Source organism: Pseudorasbora parva, chromosome 13, assembly GCF_024679245.1.
Source record: "Pseudorasbora parva isolate DD20220531a chromosome 13, ASM2467924v1, whole genome shotgun sequence".
NCBI classification, from domain to species: domain Eukaryota; kingdom Metazoa; phylum Chordata; class Actinopteri; order Cypriniformes; family Gobionidae; genus Pseudorasbora; species Pseudorasbora parva.
In genome coordinates this window covers 33635450-33656352 of record NC_090184.1, presented here as the reverse complement: position 1 = coordinate 33656352, position 20903 = coordinate 33635450, and the positions used below count along the sequence as shown (strand labels likewise).

General features: G+C 35.5%; 1 protein-coding gene across 5 annotated transcripts in view; it reads right to left on the bottom strand.

Annotated features, from left to right (window-relative positions):
* Positions 1-20903, bottom strand: part of prkcz (protein kinase C, zeta) — a 149752-nt gene that overhangs the window by 38447 nt on the left and 90402 nt on the right. For all 5 annotated transcript variants that reach the window (XM_067414071.1, XM_067414073.1, XM_067414075.1 and 2 more), the window contains 9 exons: positions 15943-16074; positions 13223-13319; positions 11343-11401; positions 10952-11140; positions 5130-5227; positions 4417-4503; positions 1329-1464; positions 1012-1099; positions 752-871 (listed from right to left, as the gene is read on the bottom strand). In XM_067414071.1, the coding sequence (XP_067270172.1) occupies positions 752-871; positions 1012-1099; positions 1329-1464; positions 4417-4503; positions 5130-5227; positions 10952-11140; positions 11343-11401; positions 13223-13319; positions 15943-16074 (1006 nt within the window). The remainder of the gene's footprint in view (positions 1-751; positions 872-1011; positions 1100-1328; positions 1465-4416; positions 4504-5129; positions 5228-10951; positions 11141-11342; positions 11402-13222; positions 13320-15942; positions 16075-20903) is intronic.

Here is a 20903-nt window from a genome sequence, read left to right as displayed (position 1 = left end):
AAGATGCCACATTTGGTGTTAAATTATGCACTTAAGTGACTACATGTACTTACGATAGGGTTAGTGTTAGGATTATGGTTAGTTGCATGTAATTATGCTTAATGTATAGTTCTGTCAGGATCTGCTGTCAGGATCACTATCGTCAATTGGCGGTATGGTTCTGTTCTGGGCAAGCATGGATAAGAGTAAGGAGAACAGCAATAAACCCCCCTAAGGTAAACAGAACAGAACCAACAATGTATTGCAGATATCATTAATGTCAATATTAAAATGTACAACATAATTTGTGAATTTAGTCTAATTCAGGGGGAATCAGATGCCAAATCCTGACTGACGGGTAGAGGAGCTGGGGATGGAGGGGGGTAATTAGCTCAGAAAAAAAAAAAAAAAAATGTATATATATATATATATATATATATATATATATATATATATATATATATATATATATATATGCATGCTGTGATAGGCGTTGTATAGATATATGTGATACGCTTGGACCTACATGACTAATGTGCCCTGCCGACGCTGTATGCTGTTATTACTATAGTAACCACATGTTGCTATGTAGATGAACACATGTGAAATAAAGTCACTGTTCGTCACTGTAAAAACTCTGACTAGGTCCAAAATTAACAACGACAACCGTCAAGTGCAAGTAATAATAGCCTTTGGCGAGTAAAACGTCCATAATACATGGCTTACACTCAACTATTGAATTGAACTAAACGTTGAATTCAAGAGAACTCACCCTGGAAGAGATATTCCTCTGTGTTCATATCAGGATTGTCAGTGATGATGTCAAAAGGAGATCGCCCTGCCATCATTTCAAACATGAGCACCCCCAGGGCCCACCAGTCTACGCTAAACCCTGAGAAGAGGGAGTTCAATCTTTGTCATTATCATTCACAAACCAGTAGATATGTACATTTTACTATGCTAGGCATGATTGTGTAGTATTGATAGTGAGGCGGTGTATGGATTCATATGATAGGATGTAGTCACACCTACCGTAATCCTCTCCCCTCAGGATCTCTGGGGCGATGTAGTTGGGCGTCCCACAGAATGTGCTGGTGGTGTCACCTGGTCTGATCCCCTCCTGGAACAATGAAAAATGAGTTATGAGTTCTACCCTGTTATATATATATATATATATATATATATATATATATATATATATATATATATATATATATATATATATATATATATATATATATATATATATATATATATATATATATATATATATATATATATATTTTTTTTTTTACTTATTCAGAGATGCAACTATTGCTACATCTTTTGTGATTAGCATTAAGTTCTACCTTGCACATGCCATAGTCTGTAAGTTTGATATGGCCGTCCTGGTCCAATAGAACATTGTCCAGTTTTAAATCCCGGTAAATAATGCCCTTCTCATGCAGAAAATTAAGAGCGATGCAAATTTCAGCAGCATAAAATCTGTAGGAAACAGGTAAAGAGAAGTTATTGGTAAGACGTGTCATTTTTAAAACATACAGATGAGGAATAATTAAAGATGACTTGTTGATTTCCATATTTAACACAAACTGTACACAACCGTTCAAAAGTTTAGGGTCGGTGATATTTGTTGATTATCAAGACTGCATTTATTAGATTAAAAATATAGTAAAAAAAAATTACAATTGTAAAACATTGCTACAATTTAAAAGAACAGTTTTCTATTTTATTATATATTTAAAAGTTCATTTTTTTTCCGGTTATGGCAAAGCTGAAATTTTCAGCATCATTACTTTAGTCTTCAATGTCACATGATCCTTCAGAAATCCTTCTAATATCCTGATTTGTGCTTAAAAAAATTCTTATTGTTATCAATATTAACAATTGGTCTGGTTGATATTTTGTGGTAACTGTGATATATTTTTCCCTGGATTCTTTAATGAATATAATGATGAAAAGAAGAGCATTTATTTAAAATCTAAATCTTTTGTAAGATTCCAATGAAATGCACTGTCACTTTTGACAATTTAACACATTCTTGCTGAATAAAAGTATACAGTTTTGTCAAAAAATACCTTTGGACTAGCCTGACGTGGTCACACTCAATTCTAGTCAGAATATGAGTCTGAAACCGCCGGTTGAAACGACTATAATGATATATGTAGACCCATGGGAGCACATTTTAGCAGGTAACCTTGACAAAATAACACACATTTAACCCCCCCAAATACCTTTTTTTTTCCGGAGAACCCCCTGAGAAGCTATTGTTTAGGGCTAGTAGTTGGCGGGTTTTGTTGTAAAAACTTGACTTTGTAAAAACCCTGTCTGCACGTGCGCTGAAATAGGCGAACTTAGCCGGTGTTGTAAAAAAATAAAAGAATTTAATGATACACAGAGTACTTACCCAACATGATCATCATTTCTGAGAGAAATTGTGATGGTGAATGCATATACAAACAAGCTCTCAGTTTAGGATTCAAACAAATATAATCCAAGCCCATTTGATGACGTGCATGATTACGTTAATGTTGATCATCTGTCCGTCATCGTCTAAAGCCCGCCCTGATGATTTTATTGGTCCGAACAGTTTCTGTTCGGAGATAATTACTCCTCTATGGATCGAGGCCAGACCGAACCGCCTGATCTAAAAAAATTGTGGGCGGGGCTGAGTTCGGCTGGCATCTAGGCTACCTTTGGACGGTAGTGTTTTTAAATGTTTTATTTGTTTCAATGATTTTGTTTAATGTTTTCATTAAATTAAATTACTTTCTTACACTTCATAAATTAAATGCATGTTGCTATACTGTGTGCAAGGTCTATTCTTGTTTTTGCTGTCACTTTTGATCAATTTAATGCTTTGATAAGTTAATGTCCTTGCTGAATAAATGTAATGTAAAAAATCTTACAGACCCCAAACTTTTGAATATTAGTGTACAAGGCTTTATCTTAATACATTCAACACCATGTGTCAACCAATCATAATCAAGCACTCAACAATGCTGAGGTACTGTATACTAATCTGTCCTTTAGCGTCCTTTACCTCTGACTATTAGCAATGTGACAAGCATTCACTGGCAAACAATCTGTTGAAATTAGCATTGCATACTAGCAAAAAAAACAAAAAAAACAATGGACATTTTTTTTGTGGTTAGTTAAGTGGATTGGGATTGTTGACCAATGGAATTTCACAGTGTGCTACCCAGCGCAATGTCCCAAACAAGGGGAAAAGTAACAGTCAATATGATGCAAAGTCAATATATATATCAATTTAAAATGTACACAGAAATTTATACAAAAAACTATTTTTATATTTTCCCAAGCGGGAGTTGTACCATCTCAGCATTTGCCTGTATACAGTTAGAAAAAAGAAAAAGAAAAAGAAAGGTGTTCAAAGCACAAAAAATGAGCGATGTCATTTCCGATCAGGTTTGATGTCTGGCACTCTGCATCGTTTGCTTCATGTCGGTGCGCAGCAAGGGCTCGTGGGACCTTTAGGTGCAACTCATGAATATTTAGGCTCATTACCCATAATTAGCATGTGGATTTGCATATGTGTGGTGTGCAGGACGCATATTGATAGGACCAGTCGGGGTGAGCTTGACTCGACTAATTAGCCCGTGTTTGATCTCAGTTTATCAGACGTGTGAAAGGGGGCATTACAACAGCGCTCTGATCAGTCGCTGTAACAGGATACACTGAGGAGGAGTCATCATCTAACAGAGTAATACAGCCTAACAGAAGTGTATGAGATCTGCATTCAAACCAAGGGTGTGGCTTTAGTTTAAACATCAGGTTAGACTATTTTAAGTTAATAAAACTACACAGATGAATCATGTTTTTGAAGTCTGAGATGCCTTTTAAAACGCTCCCATTTTTATTTGTGTGAAGACTTCAAATTTTGGAGGATTAAGATTCTCAACAGTGGTCTCAGACGGCCAAAATCACAGAGTGGCTTATTGTTATGAAAGAGAATCATATGAAACAAACAAAAATATTTTCATTGTATTTTTGAACAAATAAGGCAGCCCTGATAAGAATAACAGACCAAAACATCAAATGTTTTACATTACATTTCAAATACCATGAAAAAGTGTACACTGATTCCAAACATTTGAACAGCAGTGTCCATATAGTCCATTTATTTTGCTATCACATCTATATACTATATGGTCAGTTGCATTGTATTTATGTATTTATATATAGTTGCTGCTGTCTATAACCCAATCAGCACAGACCTACAACACATTTTCTGGCTAGCAACCCACCGGTTGAGAATTTTTTGTTTAGTGAACAACTTTATCTGAACTCTTTGTTCCTTTTCTCCATCCATCCATCCATCCATCCATCCATCCAATCCCACATAAAATTAGACCTAATCTAAATGGCCTACTGTATTGAAAATATCAAATCAATCTATTTTTTAATTGCACATACCTGGCATGTTCCTCTGGAAGCTTCCGCTGCCTCTGCATATGGAACATAAGATCTCCTCCATTCACATACTCAATCACTAGAAACAGCCTGAATGGAGAGCAGGAGTTATTCATCATTTCTTTTTAGTTTTGTTTCAGATGTGCTGTAGGTGAGAAATATACTGGCTGTACGTTCACATTACGCTTGGTCATGAAAGAGATTGACAACCTTGTTCCATAATTCAAAGAGACTCCCTTAAATTGTCCGTAAATAGCAAAAAAATAGCAGTAAATGGTGATATTGTACAGATGAACAGCTAGAAAAAAAAACTCCTGTTAGGAGTTTCGGTGGAAGAAAGAAAAGAGATTCTGGCTGCATTTCAGAGAGAATGAAAACAGCGGGATTGTTCCAAAATGCCCAAAATAGCTTAGAGGAAAAGACACAATATTTACTATCATTATCTGTTGCTATGGATACAGGCTGTAAACATGGCTATCGCCATTGACTTTGGTTTCCTGTTACAGACATTATTTGATCCGCTCATACGTGCAGTTTTATGTGCAATTTTAAGATTATCTATGTGAAAAACATGTTTGTTAATCTCAAACGCTGATTTTGTGAATGCGCTGAGGGGAAAAAAGTCCATTGTGATTCATGGACTTTTATGGTTGTTTTCTTGCGGAAAGTGTGCTATTACAAAAAGCTTTGCTGAATGAAATCCATTCTCCACTCACCGGCTTTCTGTCTGAAAGCAAGAGTGAAGTCCCACTAAGAATGGATTGGTCGATGCTTGTTCAAACACATGTTTCTCCGTCTGGACCCAGTCAATGTCCTAGACCAGAAAGAAGAGAAAAAGAGAGACGCATTTGCCTTATCATGAATAATGAACTGCAAATGATCATGACAGGAATCTGTTTGACTGCTTTCTAAGAACTAGAGGAGAGGACATGATGTTTCACCACCTCTACTGGGGGACTATTGCAGGATAAAGAAAAAAAAACAAGCCTGTGTTTTCTGAGAAAAACCTCATCTATTGATAAACGGATAAACGGAAAACACTTGGCACTATTGCATGCTGTCACTTTGGGGAGTCAAATCTCAGATTTAAAAGAAGAAAAGCACCTTTCTCTTCTTCTTTAAAAAGCGCAGAAAGGAAAGACAACAGAGAAAAGAGAAACAGACATGTAAATAAATCAGATCAGTCAATAAAGGAATGTATTGTACAGTATCTTTAACTTTTTCATGGTCAAAGAACCGTCCAGACAGGATGTTACAAAACATCTGCAATGAGAATGTTTTGGGTGTGAAGACACGGCTCAGTGATGTGTTGATAAAGTCAAGTATTTTTGGTCTGTCAACACTTTAACATTAGGCAACTCAAAGAACTCAACAGAATGTCTGTTACTCAGCAACTAAAGTTGAAAAATGACAATGGGTGAAATGAGAGATCTCAGCCCAAACAAACACTTTGTTTTTCTATCATGTCTGGACATTTTTATTGGTGAATATTGTTTTTAAACTAAGCTAATGATGTTTTCTATTCCTTGACCTTATGCTTGTCACTAACAGAAACTTGCATGGATTTTTGGATTTTAATTAGCATGTTTATTAAGTTGTTTTCCTCATGGGACTTTTGCCCCCCCCCCCACACACACACACACAGGCGCGCACACACACACATTTTTTTGTGGAGCAATTTAATTTCCTGGATGAGTGGAAAGCAGGTTAAGCAGTCTCAGCATAAAGACATAAAGAGAAGCGGATGATTGATATAGAAAAATATCAGGAATAGAGAAATAGAGAAATATATATATATATATATATATATATATATATATATATATATATATATATATATATATATATATATATATATACACACACACACACACACATACATATATACACACACCTAAAGGATTATTAGGAACACCTTTAATTTCTCATTAATGCAATTATCTAATCAATCACATGGCAGTTGCTTCAATGCATTTAGGGGTTTGGTCCTGGTCAAGACAATATCCTGAACTCCAAACTGAACGTCAGAATGGGACAGAAAGGTGATTTAAGCAATTTTAAGAGTGGCACGGTTGTTGGTGCCAGACGGGCCAGTCTGAGTATTTTACAATCTGCTCAGTTACTGGGATTTTCACACACAACCATTTCTAGAGTTTACAAAGAATGATGTGAAAAGGGAAAAACATCCAGTATGCGGCAGTCCTGTGAGCAAAAATGCCTTGTTGATGCTAGAGGTCAAAGGAGAATAGGCCGACGGATTCAAGCTCATAGAAGAGCAACTTTGACTGAAATAACCACTCATTACAACCGAGGTATGCAGCAAAGTGTTTGTGAAGCCACAACACGCACAACCTTGAGGCGGATGATGGGCTACAACAGCAGAACCCACCGGTTACCACTCATCTCCACTACAAATAGGAAAAAGAGGCTACAATTTCCACAAGCTCACCAAAATTGGACAGTTGGAAGACTGGAAAAATGTTGCCTGGTCTGATGAGTCTCGATTTCTGTTGAGACATTAAGATAGTAGAGTCAGAATTGGGAGTAAACAGAATGAGAACATGGATCCATCATGTCTTGTTACCACTGAGCAGGCTGGTGGTGGTGGTGTAATGGTGTGGGGATGTTTTCTTGGCACACTTTAGGCCCCTTAGTGCCAATTGGGCATTGTTTAAATGCCACGGCCTACCTGAGCATGGTCTCTGACCATGTCCATCCCTTTATGACCACCATGTACCCATCCTCTCATGGCTACTTCCAGAAGGATAATGAACCATGTCACAAAGCTCTAATCATTTCAAATTGGTTTCTTGAACATGACAATGAGTTCACTGTACTAAAATGGCCCCCACAGTCACCAGATCTCAACCCAATAGATTATATTTGGGATGTGGTGGAACGGGAGCTTCATGCCCTGGATGTGCATCCCACAAATCTCCATCAACTGCAAGATGCTATCCTATCAATATGGGCCAACATTTCTAAAGAATGCTTTCAGCACCTTGTTGAATCAACGCCACGTAGAATTAAGGCAGTTCTAAAGGTAAAAGAGGGGCAAACACAGTATTAGTATGGTGTTCCTAATAATCCTTTAGGTGAGTGTGTGTATATATATATATATATATATATATATATATATATATATATATATATATATATATATATATATATATATATATATATATATATATATATATATATATATATATACAGTATTTGTAATGATAGAGAATGCGTTATTTTATTATCATTAAGATACTACTACATTTTTATTAGAATTAGTTTTTTTAAATATTTTTTCAGTTTAATTTAATGTTAGTAATTTTGTTATGTTTTTGTCATTTTTATAATTAATTAATTAAGGTTTTTTCATCATCAGGATTTTAAGCTCAAATGAATATTAATCTATTATAGGGAAGTGTATTTTAGGTACTTTGACTAGTCAGCATTTTTATAAGTTTTTTTAGCATTTTTAATAGTCTGCAGTTTATTCATGCACAAATCTCTCTCTCAATTCATATGAGGTGCATAAATGCATATATGATAATCAGAGAAGAATTTGAAAATGTCTAACATCATTTTAGATGAAATAAAATGGATAGATCCAGTCTTGGATGCTGACGGGTCAATAGTCATTGTATAGCAGTTATGATTCAAAGCACGTTGACCAATAGTTATGGTGTTTATCACTGCGCAGAGAAAAACTATTATCCTTAGATTACATGTAATATTTTATTTTGTTGTAACCATTTTATAGAAGCAATAATCAAAGCAGAAGCATGCAATTTTAAAGTTGAAATATAAGACCTTTTTAAGACCTGCACAAATAAAATTATTACTTTATTTACATACAGAATAAACCCACACAATCTCAAAATAAATAATATATTCCTGATTATTTTACTTAACATTCATCAAGAATTTAATAGCTTAATAAGTATTTAAAACTCCAAGTTTAAAATACTCAGGACATATTTTATTTAATGCACTTATGCACAGAAATTGGTGTATGTATGTACTAATTCTGTATATCAATACATACGAATTAGAGATTGACTGACATTGGATTATGTTGGTATGATAATAATGTGTTTAAAAAAAGGCAATGACAAAGGTTATTGTGCTACAGCAGCACCACATTTTGACTTTAAACATGCAGCGCTCACTTTTTGAAAGCTTATAACGGGATTAATGACCTCTTTAGACCTCTTAAAATGACAAGTAAGACTTCTGTTAAACGGTTCTTTTTTTTTTACCTTAAAGGTGCACTGTGTACATTTTTGCGGTATCTAGTGGTGAGGTTGCAAATTGCAACCACCCACCACTCAGCCCTCCCTTTCCGAGGCAAATAGAGAAGCTACGGTGGCCGACACAGGACAAAAATGTCCTCGTCTGAGAGAGCAGAGAGTGACTAGCGCTCTGTAGAGACGTTTGTCCATTTAGGGCTACTGTAGAAACATGATGGCACAAAATGTTGACTTCACTGTAAGGGGACCTGCAGTGTATGTAGATTGAAATCTAAGGTAATAAAAACATAACAGTTCATTATGTAAGGTCTTAACACTCCACTGAAAACATAGTTATGTATATTATTTTGCATTTCTGTCAATAGACCCTACATACATATTACACACTGCACCTTTAAGTTTGATCAAACTGAACATTTCAGGACTTTTTTTAGAACCTGCAGAGATTCATGTTGTGAATTTAAGTCTAAGGGTTTGAACAACACTCTATGTGACTATATTCATAATTTAGCATGCATCTTTTTGTTTAAGAACAGCATGTCAAACTGCAATTTGTTGCATAAAATCCCAAACTGGATGCATCATTAATTTGCCCTAATAAAACCTTAATAAGTGTGAATGGTGACTGCACAACATACATACACTGAACACACATGTACAGTATAATATAAGAAATGGAGAACATATTCCTTGAAGGAACGCCTGCCTTCCAGGAAGCCATTATATTGTTTGTGAATATTCAGAGTTCAACTGCATATCTCCGTCATTCTGGAAGGACCTCTGCTCTTTGTGAACTTCATTCATGTGCATTAGCTGACAGCCATGTGGCTTTATGTTCCTGAGCGAGCCAAGTTTACAAAGACACAACAGCTTTGACTGTACAGAGTTTACATTGTGATGAATAGCAGTAGAGTTCAGTTTATCTTTCTATTTGATGCCTGTTCACACATATCAGGTTTCATCACAGTCAGAGTTAGAAAGAGATGTCGCTATTGCTAAGTGCACTATAGTACACTTATCACTAAGTTTCTCTTTCATTTTACAATCAACGAATAATAATGTCTCTCAATGTTGTATTTGTGCTTTTTTTTTAGCACAAATTTAAATCCCACTGCATTCAAAAGCTATATTCATTTAATAAATACAATAATATTTAAAAGTTTGGGGTCTGTAAGATTTTTTGAAATGTTTTTGAAAGAAGTCTCTTATGTTCACTATGGCTGTAAAACAGTATATTGTGAAATCTTATTGGAATTTAAAACAACTTTTCTTCTTCTCTTTCTTTCGGCTGTTCCCTTCAGGGGTCGCCACAGCGAATCAATTTAAAACAAAACTCTATTTTAATATATTTAAACTGTTGTTTATTCCTGTGATGTCGAAACTGAATTTCCAGCATCATTACTCCAGTCTTCAGTCACATGATCCTTCAGAAATTATTCTAAGATAAAGATTTGCTGCTTAAGAAAAAAAAATTCAATATTTTTGTTGAAAATGTGATACATTTTTTTTTCAGGATTCTTAGATTAGTTTTTTTTTAAAATCACACTGACCCCAAACTTTTAAACAATAGTGTACATAAATGTTTATTACATTACAACTTCTTATTACATTACAATAAAAACTATATATATATATATACATACACACACACACACACACAACTATATAAAAAGTTTATTATATGATTGAAATCATTTTTCAGGTCAAATAAATTAGCAAGAGCCTAAATATACAAAAAGCTCTATCTTTCTCTGAAAATTGAATGTGGGCGTAAACAGGCTGCTTTTAAAAACAGAACGACGCATGAAATTATGTTGTGACAAAGACGGTAATCTAACTCTCATGACTATTTTAAAAATGGTATAAATTCCATCTATCAGCTATCTTACCAAAATACTAATACCTCATTTATTTATATTAATATTTGCAGAAGTTTCTCTTTTATATTTTATTTTATTGTATTTATTTTATTTACTTTAATGGCAAGCTCAATGATCTTCATTTGGCTCATGAAAATATATAATGCCCAGTAAAAACAGTCTGATAAACAGTCGGAACAAAGTGCCTTTATCTTTAGTAAGAATGAACTTATGAAAACCCTAAAGATGAACTGCAAGCTAGTAATGGCGGATTTAGCCATTTAAAATGAGCACAATCCCACAGCACCACCTACTGGTGTCAATTACAATCACATGTCCAAACTATAGAGCACTCCCTGCATTTTCACAGATGTGTGGTGCAAGACACTGAGACACCATGATAAACTGAAGCAGCCCCGCCCTGCCTGTTACCTCATCATCATGGACCAGCTCTTTCTTCACCACCTTCATGGCGTAAATCTGTTCGTTCTTCTTGAGTCGGACCAGTAGCACTTTAGCGTAACTGCCCCTCCCGATGACCCGGATCAGGTCAAAGTCCCCCAGGCCGAGACACTGAGAGATCTGAATGCCCTCGATCCCGTCCACCACCGCCTTCAGATCCTGTGTGAACACACAGCGGAAACTTTTTGTGCCAATCTATTATGCTAAAAGGCTGCCGTAAATACAGTGAGCTTTCATGTTACATGCATTCCTGATTTCCAGTACAAACTATATAGAATGAGAGTAAGAGCATATGTATATGATTATTAGTGAGTGAGACCATATGGAAATTTGGGATAATCAGTTATGATCTTCGTCTTACCTCTGAGTCATCTTCAGCTTTCTCCACTTTCCGGTTGTGTGCTAAGAAAGGGACTGGAACTGAGAGACAGAGAAAGAGTCTTTCTTATTATTATTTTCTTGTCCTTTCCCTTTACAGTTTTGTTCTTTAGTGTTATTCATTTTATCTTTCTTTTTCAAATATTCTATATATATTTTGTCTTTCAAACGTAGGTTTGCCATTTTGTTTTGCAGCAATGCAGCAAAGCTGTAAATGCTCGAGCAATACAAATATACAATTATTTATGTCAATGAAGCACTTTAAATTGAAACTGAAACTAAGAAATATATTATGAATATATTTAAACATTTCGAGAGAGGATTGTTGAGTTCACAGCAGTAATTGTATTAAATATAGTAAATTGGTTAAATTCAGATGGGGGAAAAAATCTGTTATTTTGCAGCATCACTCAAAAATTAGAATGAAATAAGAATAATTATCAGCAATAATTATAACGACAATAATAATTATTAGTATTATTAAATTATATATTACGAGAGGATAGGAGCAAGTTTTTTTAACATTGAAAAAAATGACATGTTTTCAGGAATTGTTTTGGGAAGTTTACTCATTCTCATTATAGTGAATTAGTCCATGCAGACAGTTCATTGTATTGCAAAAGTTAATAAATAAATAAAAGATTCATCAATTATAGTTTGATTCATCACTCAAAAATGTTAAAAAATAAACTATTTTAATAAAATAAATTGTATGTTTTCTAAAATGTCACCTACTGTACCTCACAGGTTAACCCCCAAGGTTCTCCCTTAGAGTCGAATGACTTCCAAAAGTTTTGAAATTAGTTTAAAAAGTGCCCCTATTATGCTTTTTTATATTACCTCTCATGTAGTATGTAATATAGTAGCTGCTTGTAAATTTAAAATGTCTGTAAAGTTTAAAGATCAAAGTGCACAACATAAAGTTATTGTCCCCTAAAACCGAAACGAGTCATCAGCAATTCTTCATCAGCAAAATCCATCGTACTTCCTGTTACATGTAACAATGTAACACATTTGTATAATGCCAGCTGGTCTTCATTGATTATCCGCGAATGGCGCGTACTTTCAGCCCTCCAGTAGATCCACTGTAGATGTAACCAATGTAGATGTAACAACATGTCAAGAAGACGCTGTTTTCTTCGCTGTGAATCCACTTTGCGTGCACTTTAAAAGGATGAGGATTCACGCTGGAATTGATATGGAAAACCGGACGCCATCCTTCCTCTTTATATCCCTGAGTATCAAGCACTGAGGAAGCCTCTGGAGACTGGGCCATTTGACTAATCACAGCAGAGTTGGCTCTCGGAAAGGAACGCTTTAGAGAGACTAAATCTTCGAACTAACCATTTTAATCTGTCAACTAGCTCTGCTTCACTTTCGTTGCTCTGCTTGGTTGTAGCGCTATCCTATCGCGTGCAGAGGGAGTTTGGAAGACAACCGTTTATCCCGCCCCTCGGATTGAGCCCTGTCAATGGTGAATTTCCAGACCAAACATCTTGATGTGGGTCTGGCTTGTCAGGGTACAATTTTCTTTAAACAAATCACCAAAAGAGTGATCATGTTTCATGCGCAACGCTGTAAGATTCCAGCAGAGGGAGCCACAGACTGGACTGTCTCAAAGGGATAAGCATGTCTCTCTCTCTCTCTCTCTCTCTCTCTCTCTCTCTCTCTCTCTCTCTCTCTCTCTCTCTCTCTCTCTCTCTCTCTCTCTCAACTGGGTCAATGTGACATTACTCACACCTGATGCACTACAGTATCCTACCACAGTCAGCAGTGCCCTCTGACAGATAGAGGACAGGATGACCCCAAAACCCCACACAAAAACAGCATTTACACATGCACACAGCGGAGATGGAGACCTACTTGTGTCTGTTTCTTCAGGGTCCTCAGGGGGGAGCTCCACTTCCTCTCCACTTTTATCATCATCTACCAACGGCTCCTGTGATGGCATGACTGGATCCTGCAGAGAAAAACGGCTATGATGATACAGGCAAGGTATTTTCCAAATATCCTTTTTCCCTCTCCTCTAAGAGGCTCCAAATCAGAATCTCACTTATCCCAACTTGAAATCAAAATCTATTTGCTTCTTAATAAAGGTCTCTTGTGCAGGACCCCCCCCCCCCCCCCCATATATTATATTATATTATATTATATTATATTATATTATATTATATTATATTATATTATATTATATAAATTAATAATCTTTTATGTAAAAAATGTAAATAAACCTGCAATATCAGTGTATTCTCTACACAATCCAATTAAAACTCATGGGTAATATTATTCCTTGTTCTACATTATTTCCCAATGAATACTCTTACATATTTTGAATGTTTCTGACCATATTCAAACTATCTTGACCACAAAATTAAATTAAACTAAATCAAGCAGACAGTTATTATTATTAAAATACTATAATAATAATAATAATAATAATAATAATAATAATAATAAATTCAAAGTTTCCCAAACTTTGGGGATAGATAGATAGATAGATAGATAGATAGATAGATAGATAGATAGATAGATAGATAGATAGATAGATAGATAGATAGATAGATAGATAGATAGATAGATAGATAGATAGATAGATAGATAGATAGATAGATAGATAGATAGATAGATAGATAGATAGATCGATAGATCGATAGAAAATACTTTTAGTTTTATATTTTAGTTGTCTTACAGTGCCTTGTGAAAGTGTTCGGCCCCCTTGAACTTTGCGAACTTTTGCCACATTTCAGGCTTCAAACATACAGATATAAAACTTTACTTTCAGTGCAGCAAACTCTCTCCAGAAGTTCAGTGAGGATCTCTAAATGATCCAATGTTGACATAAATGACTAATGATGATGAATATAATCCACCTGTGTGTTATCAAGTCTCCGTATAAATGCACCGGCACTGTGATAGTCTCAGAGGTCCGTTTAAAGCACAGAGAGCATCATGAAGAACAAGAAACACACCAGGCAGGTCCGAGATATTGTTGTGGAGAAGTTTAAAGCCGGATTTGGATACAAAAAGATTTCCCAAGCTTTAAACATCCCAAGGATCACTGTGCAAGCGATAATATTGAAATGGAAGGAGTATCAGACCACTGCAAATCTACCAAGACCTGGCCGTCCCTCTAAACTTTCAGCTCATACAAGGAGAAGACTGATCAGAGATGCAGCCAAGAGGCCCATGATCACTCTGGATGAACTGCAGAGATCTACAGCTGAGGTGGGAGACTCTGTCCATAGGACAACAATCAGTCGTATACTGCACAAATCTGGCCTTTATGGAAGAGTGGCAAGAAGAAAGCCCTTTCTTAAAGATATCCATAAAAAGTGTTGTTTAAAGTTTGCCACAAGCCACCTGGGAGACACACCAAACATGTGGAAGAAGGTGTTCTGGTCAGATGAAACCAAAATTGAACTTTTTGACAACAATGCAAAACGTTATGTTTGGCGTAAAAGCACCACAGCTCATCACCCTGAACACACCATCCCCACTGTCAAACATGGTGGTGGCAGCATCATGGTTTGGGCCTGTTTTTCTTCAGCAGGGACAGGGAAGATGGATGGAGCCAAATACAGGACCATTCTGGAAGAAAACCTGATGGAGTCTGCAAAAGACCTGAAGCTAGGACGGAGATTTGCAGATGTACAAAACTGATAGAGACATACCCTAAGCGACTTACAGCTGTAATCGCAGCAAAAGGTGGCGCTACAAAGTATTAACTTAAGGGGGCGAATAATTTTGCACGCCCAATTTTTCAGTTTTTGATTTGTTAAAAAAGTTTGAAATATCCAATACATTTCTTTCCACTTCATGATTGTGTCCCACTTGTTGTTGATTCTTCACAAAAAAATTACAGTTTTATATCTTTATGTTTGAAGCCTGAAATGTGGCAAAAGGTCGCAAAGTTCAAGGGGGCCGAATACTTTCGCAAGGCACAGTAGTTATATAATAAGTATTCTCAGTCAAGACCATAAATGTGCAACTAAACATTGACAAACATTTGAGAGAAAGTTAGAGAGAAAACAAAAGAAGTATAATGAAAAGAGGCAGGAGAACGATAGAATGTCTTCACGTCTACAGCAGACTGTAAAGCTCATAAATGTTGGGTTCTGTTAGAAGAAAATCTGAGGTCTGATGCCTTCTGTCATATAAATAATTCAGAAGTACATTGCTTAATTTCATACTGAATTTCTGACAAATGAAACAACTGCAGAAACAGTTTTTTGCAGAAGTGTTGTGTTTAATGTTACAGTTTTCAGTCTATGATTTCAACATTCTGTCTGAGCACAGAATCAGGTCAATTCAATACTGACAAGACAGTGTTATCAACTGACAAATTCCACAATGGCTGTCTTTGAAACACTGCTTAAAAATCCAACAACACTCTTGAGAAGTGAGAGGCAAACTGTTTCAAAAGGTCAAATAACATACAATGAAACAGTAATGAGATTTGCAACAGCTGAGGGGGAGCTTATTTGAATGAAATGACAAATACAAGACAAGAAGAATAACGGATTTTCAATAGGACTTCATTTGAATTAAGATTATGAATATATGTAGAGTTGACTAAGACTCACCATATGCCTTTGACAGGTCAGTGAGACGAGCTTGTGACAGCGTTTATGGACCAGTAGCTTGCAGTTGATACACTTGTAGCCCTGACGCCCCAGTCCCCATATCCTCTCGCTGCAGTGGCCACAGTACGCTTTCTGAGAGAGACACAGACAGATAGGACTACTGAAGTTAGACTATCGTTATCTATGATCAGTTTAGCAAGTCGAAACACTTCATGAATGAGTTAATCTGTTTACAACACACTTAAGTAAACTATAAAAGAAAAAAGGGATGTCTTACAGATATCACATGAGCTGAGTAATGAATTCTAAATTGAAATGAAGTATAAAAGTAGAAATGAAATAAAGCATGAATACACTACTGTTCAAAAGTTTGGGGTCGGTAAGATTTGTTTATTTTTTCAATCAAAGGATTCTGATAAAAGTTGTAATGTTGTTTCCACAAAAATATTTAGCAGCACAATTGTGTTCAACATTGATAATAATAATGAGAAGAAATCTTTCTTGAGCACAAATCAGCCTATCAGGATAATTTCTGAAGGATCATGTGACACCGAAGACCTTAGTAAAGATGCTGAAAATTCCACTTTGACATCACTGGAATAAATTACGTTTTCAAATATATTAATATAGAAAATAGTTATTCTAAATTGCAATACTACTTCACAATATTACTATTTTTATTGTCTTTTTGATCAAATAAATGTAGCTTTGGTGAGCATTGGAACTGTAATTAACAGTTTCTGACAGGACATTGGTCAGATAAATACCATGCATCGTACTTGCATCAATGTATTATTTACATTGTATGTATTGCTAAAATGGCAATCTACAGATAACACAACCTAGAATACACACAGGCATCTGTACATAAATAAAGCCTAGCTACCGTAATTATTTCAACAGATTTTGTTTAAAATCCAAGCAGAGGACTCTGCTGACAGTGCTGTAACCAACATTAAGGTTTCAAACGAACACACACCTGCTCACACGCTAGCCCTGTGAGTCATAAATAAATGAAAGTATCTTTAGCTCAGTTTGTTGCGAGGCTCTCCATCTGTCTGCTGACGAGAGAGAATGAGCTAGAGACTGAGAGGGATACAATGCAACAGTAAAAACTGCTATATAAAAGATAGAAATATAGTCAGTCAAAAGTGTGGAATGATTAGCACAAAAAAAAAATACAGCAAAGGATGACGGGCAAGACCAAAAAAAGATGCTAGGACGGAAAAGCGCAAACCGTCCACCAGGGGGCTCTAACAGCAGGACTTCAGTGCTCCATGTAGCATAATCCTATTAAAATACGCTAATCTTTCATTAACGGACATGCTCTTCCTCTGACAGTTTCCCCTCTCAGCCATTGCAGATAACTGAGCATCATCTGTTTAACGGACCTTCAACAAACCCTCAGAGTAGAGCTGTGTGGATACAAGATGCTCTTCTTGTCAGTACTTGACGTTTTCTCAATGTTCGTCGACTCTATTTCACAGCTCTGTGAGCATGTCACGATCCCTGTGCTGCTGCTGGTGATGTTTCAGACGACGCTTTCTCGCCATCTAAGGAGATGTTCACCTGCTGCAGTAATTTCTCTGTATCTTTGAAGCCTCCAGCCCTGATGAATGACCTACATTTTCTTGGTGCTTTCTGTCAGGTGCTCAATTTCTGAAACTGGGGTTAAACGTGCGGAAATCAGAGGCTTGAAAGTAGCACACACATCGTCTAAAGCTTGAAGCCTGCATCAGGAAATAAACATGTTCCTTATGATTAAGGATGGGAATGGTAAAGAACTGAACCATTCTGGGTCATTAATGATTCCATTAACAAATATTTTAGTTCATGAAAGGAATAAATATTTGCGGGGGGCGATTCCATTACCGATAGCCGAATTATATTATTTTGGTTGCATTTAAAGATTTTTAAATTACTTCAATGTGTTATTATTAGTACTTGCAAAATATAATGTGTAATGTTAACTAAACATTGTAAAAGGAACAAGAAGCTCAATGTTTGTTGAATCACTAAAAAAAGAACCAACTCATAAGAATCATTCATTCTCTAATTGGACGCCATGTGTTTGATTCAGTAAAAAGTAAAAAGAAGAGACTCTCAGGAGTCAGTAATTCTCTAACCAGAACATGGTTTGATCTGTATGCATGATTGACTCTTGATAAGATCCTGCTCATAGGAGTCATTTGTTTGTAAAACTGATTCTGTGGTGAAATAAACACTAAAACACAATTTTGACATGAAAAATTTTGTTTAGACAAGAATAAATTCAAGCTTCTAGAAATACATTTTTTAAACATCAACGTTATAAAATGAAGTAAAACCTACTCAACTTTTCCTCTCACTGGGGCATAAATAATTAATAATGTTGCATTTTCAAAGTTTTCCAGCTGTATTTACACTGTTTTATCATTGCTTTTGTTGTTAGGTTTACCAGCTTGCCATTTTATCACATCTGTAGTTCATACACATTCATACTCAAAACCTATCCATTGAATGTTACCATTTTGTACAAAGTATTGAGGTCTCTGTGTTCTGGTGGGTACTGCGTTACGTCTATTATGTAGATATGGTGTCTATGCAATATCTATTGCATTATTTATTTAGATGTTTCTAAGAAAATCATACACTTTAACACTAGAACCGTTAGGGGTCGTTGTATACCTAAAACCAGCAGCGGGTAAAATGTACCCCTTTACATCACTACTGTTTTGATATGGCTATCATAAAACATATGATATCACTGCATTACGCCACTGTCTTCAAAAAGTAATGTCTAGTGTCATGAAATTATTATTTTTAGTCATCAAATATGTTTTTATCCTGTTGTTTTATGCTCAAGGCTACACTAATCACTGATTATATAGGCTAAACCAGCCTGCAATGATGACGAGAATAAGAAGGAAATAAATACATATTTAGGTGAAATATATAAATGTAAAGTTATCATGACTAAAACTATCTCGGGTGGAACATTAAGTAACATATAACATCAAAACAGCATATAAATATATAAAACATAAATGACACCATAATCTGATTTTAAAAATCTGTTATGTACATTTGAAAAACAGCCATGGGTAAATAATCTACCCCGTAGTGGTTCTAGTGTTAAAAGCATTGCTTAATTCAGTGTAAAATTGTTAAAGTTAAAAGTATTGCAATGTAAACCTGATTCACTAAAAAGAACCATCTCACACAAGAGTCATTCGTTGTGAAATCAAACTTTACAGGTTTCACGTGAAATCAGTGACGTTTGATTTGCTAAGCCACGTTGTGTCTGATTCCCTAAAAAAGACCGGCTCATTAAAATAGTAAGGCCTGTTCATTCTATAATTTGGTTTTGTGCTGTAGATCCAGTAAAAGTGTTGCGGTGTCGGTAAATAGTTGTGTCGTGTCAGAGTACTTTAGTATGCTGTTCTGTCCACAAAACAGAAATTCTACTTCAGTCAGTTTGTGGAGAAGCAACGTATCTGAAATCCAGCAGCGTATCAACACCTAAACTTCTGCTTTTTGTTGAACTAGCACACATACTTCCAAAAACAGAGAAAATAAGTCTTGCATTTCCCAACATGTCTGTTTTATTTCTGACCAAAATCTCAGTATATTCCTCAAAGACAACTAGAAGGCAGCATTGGATCACCAATCAACAGGAAATGATAAGAAGAACATCATTAATCCACCACCGTTATTCTGTGCCGTTATTCTTAGAAACGTGCAATCTTTCATATAAACATCTCTTTCTTCTTCTCTCCCCCTCTCTCATCTGAATCCGAGCACAGCTTCCACCCCATGGACTTTTTTTTAGCATATCGAGCCAGCGCTGCTAAGCAAACGCAGTGCCAGAGAAACAATGTGTATCTGCATCCATTTAAAACACATCAAGTCTGCACATATCGGGCTTCCATTCAGGACAGTGGATTAAACTTTAAACCCAACCAATTGTCCCCAACAAAAAGCAAACATTTCAGTGAATGCGGCCTTCAGGGCCGAGCGTGTGCGCCACGTATCCCAGATACAGCAGGGATATCATGGGAATGTAAGACAAGACCTTCTACTATCTAAAGACTTGAAACTACTGTTGTCTGACTACAGCAACTGAAGTGTCTAGATAAGCCTGTGTGAGTGTTGTAGTGATTAAAGGAGAAAAATTAGGATATTAGCAAAAACGTGTCATTCAGAATTCAATATGATGATCAGCATATCAACCTTATATGGTAAGGAGTGTTGTAAATATTTCATCTCTTCAATATGCAAAAAGGTTAGCCAATCACAAAATAATGATCAGTAGAATCAGTAGAAATAAATGTCAGAGAAAGGGTGGAAAATGTTCTTTCAAAAATAATCATGCCTGTTCTTGGTGCAAAAGCCCTTGACTAAAATCATAATTGGAAGAAAAGAGAATTGATATGAATTTGGCCTCTTTAAATCTGACGTATAAGTGGGTGGAACAGAGTAATATCCCAAATCCAGACAAGAGAACAGCTTATTTCTAGCCTTTTTCAAGTTTGTCAATCAAATAAGATGTCTAAATTAATTAATTATATAATATGCAGACAAACACAGATATCAATATATGCAAATCGATAAAGATAGTTTAAAGAAAGTGGTACAATATTTGGTTGTCATATTATTAAATTAAATGCAATTGTCCCAAAGGAAGACAAGAGAACAGCTTATTTCTCCTATATCCGTTTTTAATTTCACCTCCAATGAAGCTGTTTTTAAATTAAGCTTATCAATCGGTTATTAAAAATAATATTATTGAATTTGTAAGATTATTGAATAATTCAATAAAATAATTTAATTACATAATATGCTGATTAATTAAGTGAATAAATTGCAATTAAGCACAAATTATTATTTTTATAAATGGGGGGGGGGGGTCAACAAATAGAGCAAAAATATATCAATAAATAAATCAATTCCAAAAAAGAAGATAATTCAAAGACAATTAT